At 39.4% G+C, this 12,343-nt stretch overlaps 1 protein-coding gene across 1 annotated transcript; it reads right to left on the reverse strand.

Annotated features, from left to right (window-relative positions):
• Positions 1-375: 375 nt before the first annotated feature.
• pmp22b (peripheral myelin protein 22b) lies at positions 376-11,590 on the reverse strand. Its single transcript, XM_017701754.2, has 5 exons — positions 11,414-11,590; positions 10,683-10,774; positions 10,411-10,504; positions 5,030-5,170; positions 376-2,715 (listed from the first exon to the last, which is right to left on the reverse strand). Exons 2-5 carry the CDS (start codon positions 10,758-10,760, stop codon positions 2,555-2,557), a joined length of 474 nt encoding a protein of 157 aa, XP_017557243.1. The 5' UTR covers positions 10,761-10,774; positions 11,414-11,590; the 3' UTR covers positions 376-2,554.
• Positions 11,591-12,343: the final 753 nt, after the last annotated feature.

The following is a 12,343-nucleotide window of genomic DNA, read 5'->3' on the forward strand; positions in this document are numbered from 1 at the left end:
TGATTTTTTCATTGATGCTGAAGAGCGAACAACTTTATGTGCACTTCATTAGATTCTATAGGCATTTTTGAGTCAAAGTTAAATAAGTGAATGGCAATGTCTACATATGTATTTATACACCCATAGGACTTGGTGTTTTATATTATATAAGGGCTGTATGTTCAGACTCACACCACTGGAGGGCGACCTTTTACACTCTATACGACTTCAGAAGTTTGCACTATGCACCACTGGTACTTCACCGCTGGATGGCGCCATAATCATATAATATTTAAATAGTTATCCTGCAGTCACACCCGAGTCATTTCCAGGGGACTAAAACTGTCTTGTTTTTTTCCCTTCTGTACTGAAGCCAAAACACCAAAACAGAGCATATTCCAACAAGCAACATCTCTTTAATGGCTTTTAATAAATACACAAGCAGAGGCATTCATCTGAACAGCTTTTCAGCGTGACACAGAGAGGCATTTTCTAAGTTGGCCATCATAAGAGGTCAAGATTCCTCCTCTGACCATATAAACAAACCCTGCCTATGCAAGCATTTGGAGAAGTAACATTAAGAAGTTCTTAAATAACTTACAGTGCTGAGTAAGTGACTTACAATGTTATAATTTTTAATATCATAATCTTCTTCTATCCTGCAGTCATCAAACCCACTGATTCTGCAAATCTGTTATGAATCATTGTAGTGGTCAATATTAGTGCTTAATTACTTTTAAATATGAGCAAACTGTTGTGAACACGGCTTCACATGCTGGTAAAGAAGCATTTATAAGTCAAACAATACTTCTTAATGTTTCTTAAATGTCATATCTAGACTCCATTTATGTATTTACAGGTTTCCTTTAAGTTGATTAGCTCATTGTTTGAGGCATGCCCTTGAACACATTTCAATAACATAAATCATGTAATAACCATGAGATCAGGCAGCATATTCAGTTAATGGTATTTATTGTTGGTTTCAGTGCTGTTTTCTCGCAGAGGGATCCTACTATAGAGTTCTCCTACATGGTCCTCGATGTGCGGTTTGTACAGATAACGAAGCTTGTATTTCACAAGTTCACAAGTGATGTATTTTTAAACAACTACATGATCTTCATTTAAACATCGTGATGGACTTCTACCTTCCATGGTGGATACAATGCATCTCAAAGACGGCAGACATTGTCAGCATGTCACATTTCAAGTATCAGCAGAATTCCGCAAACAAATGCAAAAAAACTAGATTTTCATACTTCTTCCAACCTAAAATTTGTGATCGGCATTCACAAGCCTGTTTTTATCCACGGAAACTACCACCAAGAGTCCCTTAAATCAAAATAACGTACTTCATATAGTTTTACCTGTACGTTTGTTAGGTGTTCTTTGGCTTTTTTTATGCTAGCTGAAGACACAATGGTTTAAACTGCACAACAGATTAATGTGGTATAGGCACTCATACTTGTTTTCATCTTCAAGTCACATGGGACTGTACAAGGCAGTTTAAACCTTCCTGGTGGTTTTTGCTAATGTAATGCCCTTCTAGCTATTACAGTATATGAGCATTCACTTAAAGAGCATACAATCACCGCAGAGTAAACTGACCTAATGAATCATCCATCATCAAGCTAGAGATCTTTCTACTGTAGTCTAATTAGCCTCACAACTTGTAGTAAAATAAACTACATTAATGCTCAGTCATGGACTTCTCCCAGCTCTAACTATGTGCTACATTCTCCTATGTCTTTTATCTGTCAAAACCAAATGCTGGACTAAAAATCAAGTCTTATGTTATTTAAAACACGATTTATTATAAAATGAGTCTCTTTTTGGTAGGTATTGTATGTACAGAAGCATGTACTTGTCACTTCTACTCCCAGGCATTGGCTTTAAATCTTCTATCTGGCTAGATAAAGGCTAAATGGCTATAGGAATGGTAAATACATAGCACCATTTTGTTGAATAACAATAATAATAAAAAAAGAAGAAACAAAAAATTGTATGAACTTAATACCCTCTTAGAAGCAGAAAATGGCCAACCACTCTATATTTACCTAAGCGTAAGTCATCAATATGTGAGAGTCTGCATTATCTTCTCTCTAGTTCTAAAGCGGTTTCATTTAGAAGACATCTTCTCCCTGTCGCTATATTTAATACATGCTCTTTGGTTAAAATACTTCAAACAACTTTTTATAACTGTTTTTGGCAGTATACGAAAATAAAATTGACACACAATATGGCTAATAATGTACTTACCTCTGACAAACACACACTTTAGGCACTTAATTAGCTAAAAACAAAAAGCTTTTTTTTAAGAGGTTCTTTGTCAACAAACACAACAATACTATGTACATATATGTAAAAAGTGTTATAAATAGGTTTTAAATCATAGATACTATATACATCTTCAGATCATGACAGTATTGAGTGTTATATGTCTTTTTCTGAGGGGGGAGGTGGTGGTTCTGCGACACCCAAGTGAAGATATCGGCTGTTGAAAGTTGTCTGTGGATGCAGTGCGGTACATTAGCTTCAGAGCTTAGGCTTCTGGTGGCCACAGATAGGGGGTGCCACTTCATTCTCGTTTCCTCAAGATGACATAGATTAACCCACTGATGAGAATCAGAGGGAAAGCCACCCAGGCCAGGATGTAGGCAAAGCCGAACGATTCGGATGGTGGGACCCACTCGGCATTCATCACCGTGTATATGATTGCTCCACTCATGACAAAAAGACCTGAAGAGAGACAATATTTTCAGCCTTATTACGATATCAGGTATTACAACTTGATATACCAATGAAAGAAGACTTGGAAAGAAGAGGAAAAAACATACATCATAAACTCCATTAAAATTAGAAACAGCTGTTTACCACTTGCCAATTTCTAATGCTGCATTCATGACAATCAGGATATGTATTTTTCAAATACACACTTCCTACAGCACATCCCACTTCCCACCTCAAATCATTCACATAATTTGAGGTTGAGAAGAAATGGACGTTCTGCTGGGCTGCTGTTGGCATCTAAAAATCTCTTAAAATCCTTTCCACTGGAGTTGTTCAGTCATGTGCTTCATTTATTTTAAAGGTGGATGAAATGAATGGAAGTTCACTATTAATATAGAGTTGAACGTCCCAGTACTGACTTATGATGAATGCAGCACTATTTCTGGTTTGTCACATGACTTGTCAGCTATGTAAACAGGAATAGGCCCCTGTACAACTGAAAGCTCATAAGCCCCCAGCAGTCATGCTGCCTTGTCAACATATAGCATTCCACAAACACTGCTATAAAGTAGAACCCATTTTTCTTAATATTTCATTAATTCAGCAGTGGTGCAATTCAACTATATACATTGATTTATGCACTGTCACTTCAACTTTATGTGACATGCATTGAATATTTGCTATACAAATGACATTTTCATCATTACATGCTATCTAGAGGTGGCTTATTCATTGAAATAGATGGATGCTCATTTCTTATGCTCATTAGGTACACTGCATGGAAGCGACATATGTAATATTACACCTAAATATCACAAAGGGTAACCCACTGCCTCTGGTTTCTCTAATGTTTTATATTTAGTGTCGGCTCTGGTTTTATGTGCTAATTTCGCTTGGATTTGTACTATATACGTGCTTAACGCAGAATCAATACATGAAGCAATTGGGCCTACTTGTGTGAGTGAATGAGCTAAAAGTCTCCTTCCACCACTGCTGACATTTAACTTTCCTAAATGTCCTCGACTGAACCCAGTGAGGCAGCATCTATTACAGCCCACTCTGAGCAGACACAGCCGACGCTGTCTTCTACAGAATAACCCACGTGCACCAGCATGACAAGGCACTTTCTGACATTGTTTTCAGGTTCGGCAGGACGTGATCCACCCCCAGAGTGCCAGCCGTGACATTTCGTCTTGTGTCAGGGCCTCTGTTTCCGGTGCCAAGCTGGTGGGCACTGCTCTGCTCTGCTCATATCCCCAACTTCCCTCTGACATTCAGATCTCGCTAATGAGCAACTCCAGTAACACTTTATTTCCAAAGGCCAAACAACCTGCAAACAGCTCCCGAAAGACTAACATTCCCACAGTCTTTACTCACTGAGGTTCTGTACAGTACAGTCAGATACATATGATCACTGGCATAATTAGCATTGACTCTTCTTCTCATTTTTTGAGTCTATTTAAAAAAAGCTAACTGCCCTTTGCATTAGGTGAATATTTTGTGATGACAATCAACAGAAATGGTTCAAACATTACTAACAGATGTTTAGATGTTCACCTTTTCCTGCCCCTAAATTTACTGCTTTGGAGATTTTCCTATTGTAACAATGCCGGTTCCCTAAAACTCATCATTAAAATGAAGATAAATATGTTTACAGTGTGAGTGAGCTTGATCACTAGGCCTAATTAGAGGTCCATATACTAATTTAATTAATCTGAATTAATTATGTCAGGAAGATTATCTGTAATTGACGTGGATGGCATTTAAGTGTTTTCTGCATGATCTGTTGTATAACAGAAGGTGACAGGATGCATTAGATCTAACTGATGAGGGCCTGAGGTCTCTTTATCTAACAGAGGAAAAGCAGCCAAGTGAGCCTAAACAGACCCCAAGAACAAGCTTGGGTGAATGGATGATGACTGAACTGTGTATTTGCTTCCTGATCCAGAGAAGGACATCAGGACAATAGCTTGCCTTGTCTAACGTTATGATTTGTTGTTATTATGTCTGGATCTGATACAATGTGGCATTGGTTGGACAGATATATTGGAGGATATAAATGCCACTGTGGTCATTTCTTGTAAAGCTTCTGGAACACATCCTCTTGTGTGATGTACATCTTTGGCGTAGCAAGTCCCTATGAACTAGACAAAATCTAAACAAAGAATGACTAATCTATTGATTTTTCAAAGTCAACAGCTACGATGACATTACAACCAGAAACCAGGCACAATATTAACACTATGTTAATCACTTTGTGTTTCACATTGCACAGCAAACACTCTACACAATGATGGAGAGTTTTAGATTTCTCAACACTCACTGGCAAAGACCTGGAAGGCTCCGGTGAGGAAGAAGCGTCCACCCTTCTGCAGCGTGAAGAGCTGGCAGAAAAATAGGAAGAGGGACAAGAAGCTGAAGATGATTGACAGGATCATCAGTGCCTGGACCGCCTGAATCCATACTGCAATCAGAAAGAAAGGGAAACATTCATAAGAACATTCTTTCAGCAGAAAGCTACAGTTAAGTCCTCTCATTGAGCTTAAGCAAATGGATTGAGATCACATTACATGCTCTTGCAGTGGGTCTGTGTTAGCTCCTAAAAGAACCTAGTTATGAAGATGTTCCTTTTAAGCATGTGTAAATATTTGTTGTCCTCACATCTATTATGAAAAGAGGCTTTCAGCGATTGGGAACTTGACTAAGTTGGTTAAAAATGAATGCAGCCCTTGTTTAAACCTTTTGAACAAAAAGATACAAGACAGCCCTATTTAACAGGTCAGGCATGGACTCATGTTTACTATACATAAAGGAGTCCAAGATCTCTAGGCCGCCAGAATGCCTTAATGGGGCATGCTAAAATGTGGAGTATCCTGTTCCTAAAAGCTCCTGACACTTAGAATGATACCGGCTCTTCACATATCGATCCTCTGCTCTTGTCCTTGAGCCAGAGAAATGTAAACACTGCCCGTTAACCCTGCCCAGCACCTGGGCTTGACGGCTTTAAAAGCTCCACGTGAACCCATCTTTCAAAACATTCTGCATTAAGTACGCAACAACTGTTACACAGGGGAGTTAGCATGGGAGGGGATACCTTTTATTCCATTAGTATTTCCTGAATTCCAGGAAATGCATTTTGGTTGTTTTACTTTTGGAGTCACTGGACAAAGACACAGAATGGCTCAACAATATGATAAGCATGACTCAGAGCTGGTACACATCATAAGACATAAAAACTTGGGGTAGGCAGAATAGCTAAATTAAAATATTGTAATACTTCGCAATTTATATCACAGTATTTTTTTCTGAAGTTTGTTAGGATTAACCAGACAAAAAAAGAACAACATTCTAAAAACTATCAAGTTTCCAATACAATAATTGGTATTCAATGTTTCACATACTGTACTGCACTAAATCCAATTAAACAGGTGGACAGGTGCTCTCTTCAAAGTGAACCTTGCAGCTGGTTGGGTTTCTGTTGGACATGTAGTTGAACATTTATTGACAATATACTTAGAAAAGTATATTGAGCTATTATTTGTCAAGATGATAATTATAGTTTTGTCATATTGCCCACTACAGGGGCTTCAATGCAAACTGGCTGAACTTAAGGTTATAGAAGTGAATGATAAAACTGGCCTTTTAAACACCATGGTTATGCTTAGGATTAGGGTCACTTGTGATGCAAGTAGGTTTTACCAATGGCATGTAGGTTTTACCAATGGTACTTTTAGTACATAAGCTGTCTGCATCACTTTGATTATTTAGATTCTCCTCGCTCTTTCACTCTCTCTTTCACGGTGAGTAATCTTGGTTGTGGTATGCAGTATGTTAAGACTTTCTAGCATGTCTATTTCTTGTCTAAGGGTCATGCATAGAGCTTTAGGTTTCTCTCTTGTGTTTAGCAGTGTTTACCAGGCTATTATACCCATCCTCGGGTCTACAATACCTCTACTAATGAATGGTCTTTGGCTTGTTTTTTGGCTTGCACAAATATCTTTATACAAAAATACTGTACATGATGTTTACATTTGGCAGACACTCTTATCCAGAGAAACTTGCAATTTAATCATATTACAGAGGTAGGCAAATGTAGCATTAGGAGTCTTGTCCAAGGACTGGTAGAGCATAGTGTATATGCCCAGGTAGGGCATTAAACCCCAGTCTGCTGCAAGGAGTCCAGTGGTAGTGCTCACTACACTATAACCACCATGTTTGTCTTTGAGTTCTACTACCTATGTACTACAAAGAATAATAAAGGTACCAAAAAAGGGTTCTCTGGAGCAGTGTCATAGATGAACCACTTTTAATTGCCCTAAGAACCTTTCAATCCATGGTTCTTTTAAAGAAACAGTTTTGTAAGTGAGACATGGGAGTATGAAGAACCTTTTTAACACGAACACACACACACACACACACACACACACTCACACACATTTTCTAAGTTGCTTCTCCCTCAGGTGGGGGTGGGGGGTGCTGGAGCGTATCCCAGAGGTCATTGGGTGGAAGGCACCTTATTAACATCTTAACAATGTAAATGTATACAAAATGTTTCTAGAAGCTTATATCCAATCCAAGAACCCTTAAGGAACCTTATTTACATTAGACCGGGGTGACCCAACTTATCTTGGGGGACCAACTCCAATGTTTGTGGTGGGTCTAGAGCCAAAAAAGAGACAAAACAATGTACAACCAAAAAAGAATACTTTTAAAAATTACTTTAATTACATTACTTTGGGAGCCCTGCACTAGACATTTTGGCTGTCTGTGAATTCAGCTGATGCAGTTCAGCCTCTTTGCCTGAAGAAACTGTCATCCACTGAAATATATGATAACACTGATGCTCTAGGCTGGTGTAGTGCAGGAATAAGGTTCAGTTCTTATTTGCACATACATTTTAATTGCTCAAAAATCTGCATACATGAGACTTGTGATCAGTAATGTGATCTAACCTCTCATGATTTCCATCAGAATCAAAGAAACTATTCACTACTATATATATCAAGAATGTGAATGTAGTACAATCTGCTTATATCTGACATTGAGTTGATAATACAAGCTACAAAAATACACATAGACTTTCTATTCTGGTCTGGTGTAAACCTCCCTTCCTTCCCTCCCCACACTGCCCATAACTTCCTGACATATCTGCACTTACAGTTTGTTTGTAATGCTAAGTTGCTTGGCCAAGTTGCCAAGCACATGCACACAAACCTGCAGCTTTACGTTTCTGATGCTTTTTGAATGATATATTATTGATTTAATAAACACCTGATATGGTATGTTTACACAAATAAGCATCTCGTGTTGATTTGTATGCTCAAAATAAAGAACAGACCAGTGAAATGGTGAGAACTACTTTGGCTTGATGCATCCATTAGCATTCAATATACTGCACTGTATGACTTTGAAGATTGTGGCAATTCTAATTCTTCGATTATGATTTGGTGTTTATACCCTAGGGTCACCTGACCTGACTCTGGCTTTGTGTCTAAGTGCGTGAGGACAGTGAGGGTGCTATACCCTCCTAAATCTGTATGATGAATCAGATTTCTCACATGCTTGAGCTTCTCTACCTCAGCAGCTGCTTCTCATCACTCACAAACTATGGAAATTGCTGGTAAGCAAACATACAACCAAAGTCAATCAGCCAACTAAAAGCTCCATTTAAAGCTCTCTAATTAAGATACAGGGGCACTCCATTAGGGTCAATAGTAAAATCTGATACTGTCCCTCCAATGAGACTTCTCATTGATTTACTAGTGCTAATGCTAATATTCTTTAACAAATGGAGATAATGCTATGAGGAGATCTATACAAAGTGCTAGGGCTGTTGAAGACCTCGCCCAGCGGCCATGTGACCAGGGCAGGTTGCTGAGCAGCTCCATGACCAAACGCAGCACTCCTGCACTGCAGTAAGCACTAGACAAACAAACTGACAGAGGCATGGGCTGACGCAGCGGAGCTTGCTGGCCCTACCTCATTACCAAAACACAGAGAAAGAGACACAGTGTTCATTCTAAAACCATTACATCATCCCAGCACAGGCAGCAGTTAAACTATACAGAGGACTGACTTCTGCGGAACATGTGCAATACATCAAGTCATATGCTTTTGGAGGTTCCGAGAGCTGTAGCTCATAAATACAGTTAAAGTTTCAAAACATATTCAGTCTATAGAGGCTGCCAAAACAATGCATTCTGAACTGTTCTTGTCACAAAAGCAACAAAATTTCATATATCTTCCTTTTCAGTCTTCAACAGTTTAGCTCCGCCCATTCATGCTGAGTTGTTGTAGCTCAGATTACATTTAAATGTGGAACAATACAGGGCCAATAAGAACAGTGTTCATTTACATATATATTTTTAAAGACATAGTAAGAATAACAGTTTATTTCTAAGGGATATAGAGAGGTTGGAAAATCTTGTAAAAGCCATGTAAAAATTAATTATGGCTCTTTTTGGTACAGTTCTGTGCAAAAGTCAGAGATTTCTATGTACATAAGATAGATACAAAAGATAGAAAAACCTTTACAGGGACTCTTAACAGCCATGCAAGATCTGGTAGACCACCAGAATAATGTCCAGACCTGGACCCTACGTGGACAGTGACAAGCAGAAAATTCAAACGTTCAAAAGACTGAACCTTATATTCCTGAAGATTTCTTTGAAAAGCTGAAATCAACTGTCCTGAAAAGAATGGAAGCTATACAAAAGATTACTATATACACACACGTGTGTGTCTGTGTGTGTGTATGTGTATATATATATATATATATATATATATATATATATATATATATATATATATATATATATATATATATATATATATATATATATATATATATATATATACATACATACATACATACATATATATATATATTGAATGATCATTGAGTGTGTTTAGTGTTTGGTGCTATAGTTTTGGATGATATTGCTTTGGAGAACTTCAGGAACATTCAATTATAAACACCTCAGACATCTCAGAACACACTACTCCAAATCACAACTGCATCTTCACACTGTATGGACGTCTGCCCCTCTCTCTGATCTCGCCACTGATAGTATCTGAATCTGATCTGTGGGTGTGACCATGTGACCCGACCCCTCGGCACGCTATGTTCAGCATGGAGTTGTCTGAGGATCTCCCAGCACTCCACTTACTCGCACACATACACATATACATGCATACACACACGCATAGCTGTCTAAATTTGAGCCGCTTTAAATACTCAAGCCATGCCCCACCCTGCACCTCCCCACGCCACGGCTCTAGCCTGCGACTTCCACTCCCAAACAAGGGTCCTCTGAGCTAAGGCCCAGCACAGCACAGCAACTATTTATACTGCAGAGATGAGGCTCTGGAGCTGGGGGATCGCTCTTTCCTGCTCAAATTGCACAGCTGCATTCTCACCCCTAGATGGCAGTACAGAGGCATGGGATCCCACAGGCACGCCCACCGCAGAGCGTGGTAAACATGCAGAGGGTCTTTGAGAGTTATGCCAAGTTCAGACCCTCTGTGAAAAGGGCAGTATGTGTGCTGTGAAGTGACCATTGCTTCTGACCTTTGGAACAGATGTGCAGCCATTTAGCCCACGCCTAGTAAAATGTGAGCAAATGGCTAGGCTGCAATGAAATCTCTGCATATCCCTCAGTGACCCAGCTCAGTAGTGCTATGCTGATAAAAAAAGTGTCCTACCTCCAGTGTCACCAGGCTGACAGCTGTTAACTCCATTGATTGTGGTGCAGTTAAACCACAGGTCAGCACTGCTGGTGGGGTTTACAGCCCAGGCCTGTGGAAACCGCCAAAAAAATCTCATCAAGAGAAAAACAACTTTGCAGTCACTATTAATGGGATTCTGCTCCTCAAAGATCAACCAAAGTGTCACATAATGTACTTTTGCACTGACACATATACTGATAGCAACAATATGTAGTAACATTACATCAGAGAGTAAAATAGATACTCACACTGACAACAGTGGACACAAATAGCAGTGCTAGGGCTGCAACGTGCAGGAAGACGATTCCACAAAGGAGGATGAGCATGTTTCCTCAAGGTCCTGTACAAGTGGAACGACATTATACTATCAGCCTTCATGTAATGGGCCGAGCGGGGCTGGGTGTGCCACACTGCACCTGCCCTGCACCCAGCACAACGCGCAGCTTGTGTGAACTAATAGGTGGGGAAAAGTGCCACCTTTATATTCAAAGTTTTGGAAGACAGAGCTTTTCCACGAAATAAATAAATGAATTTTAAAAATTTTATAAAAAAAAAAATAAATATATATATATTAAACAAGCAAATGCTTTACATTAATTAAAAAGCGTATGATTTAATACATATTTATATTAAAGTGCACCTGTAACGTAATTGTGAGTGGTTTTTCTAATTAATTTTTAGTAATTATGAGTCGTTTTTTGGCTCAATAAAACACAACTGGACAGCAAGTGCGAAAACTATTCAGTAAGAGCAAACATGCAGAAAGACCAGACACCCTTACACCACCACCAGCAACCTTGAGGACTTTTAGTGGATTTAAATTGTTGCTTCTCTTGTGCTTTTATTATCAAAATGCGCCAAACTTATGCAAATATAACGTAAACAATAAATTCTAAATGTTCTATAAGTATGTGCAAGCATGACTAATATGCTTTGGGTGCCTTCAGTCTCCATAAACCAAAACAAAAGTCCAACTTACGGTGAGCAAAGTGAAAGTAATTCCAGGGGAAAGATGAAGAAAAGCGGAAAAGGGTATCAGCAGCAGCAGCAGATGTACTGTCAGTAGTACCGAGTCCAGGCTGCAGCGTATCTCCACACACTCCCACTAGAGACTAGAGCGCTTACACACGCAGCTCTGCACTTTTAAACGCTCTCATTAAGGACAACGCCCTTCAGCCAGCCTGCGCTTCTTACTGATTTATTTCTCCACCCGTATTGCGAACAGGCCCCGCCCCCAAGCGTGATGATTGGCTAACAGACACGGCGGCGCGACTGTGAGTGTGAACGACTAGCCAATCAGCGGAGGAGGTGGAATTCCACTAGTCAGTTTCAGTGCACGGCGGAGAATTCCACGGATCAGCTCTAGCTCGCGAGACAGAATTCTAATAAACACTCAGTTCCAGTGGCGCTAATTTTACCAGTTCATTTCCATTCACGAGCTTTAGCGAGTTCAGTGCACGAGGCTTGGTTTTCGCTGAGAGAACTCTTAACAGATATAAATAAAAAGGCGCGCGCCCCACTGTGACGCAGAGGTTCCTCGTATGTATCCTTGACGCGCGCAGTGGGATGTTAGTCACGAGCCATGGCCTTTACACGTAGCACCCATGGCACGCAGCAGGTTGTCATGGTTACATGGTTACAACCGTACACATCGTAAAAATGACCGCTGGAGAAACTTTAACGTTGGGTTTTTATTTCAGATCCTCATCTGGGAAGATGATAGAGTTGCTAAGAGACTGAATGCAGTGCTAAAATACTGACTCATTCATTAACACTAATAGCATGAACACCTTTAGAATTATTTTGTTGATTTTCTTGTTTTTTGCTCATGTTTATTATGTTTCTAGTCTCTGGTGGTCATTTCACCTGTTTTCTTTTTTTCCTGTTTTAGATATTTTCTGTTATGGAG

Source organism: Pygocentrus nattereri, chromosome 13 (assembly GCF_015220715.1).
Source record: "Pygocentrus nattereri isolate fPygNat1 chromosome 13, fPygNat1.pri, whole genome shotgun sequence".
NCBI classification, from domain to species: domain Eukaryota; kingdom Metazoa; phylum Chordata; class Actinopteri; order Characiformes; family Serrasalmidae; genus Pygocentrus; species Pygocentrus nattereri.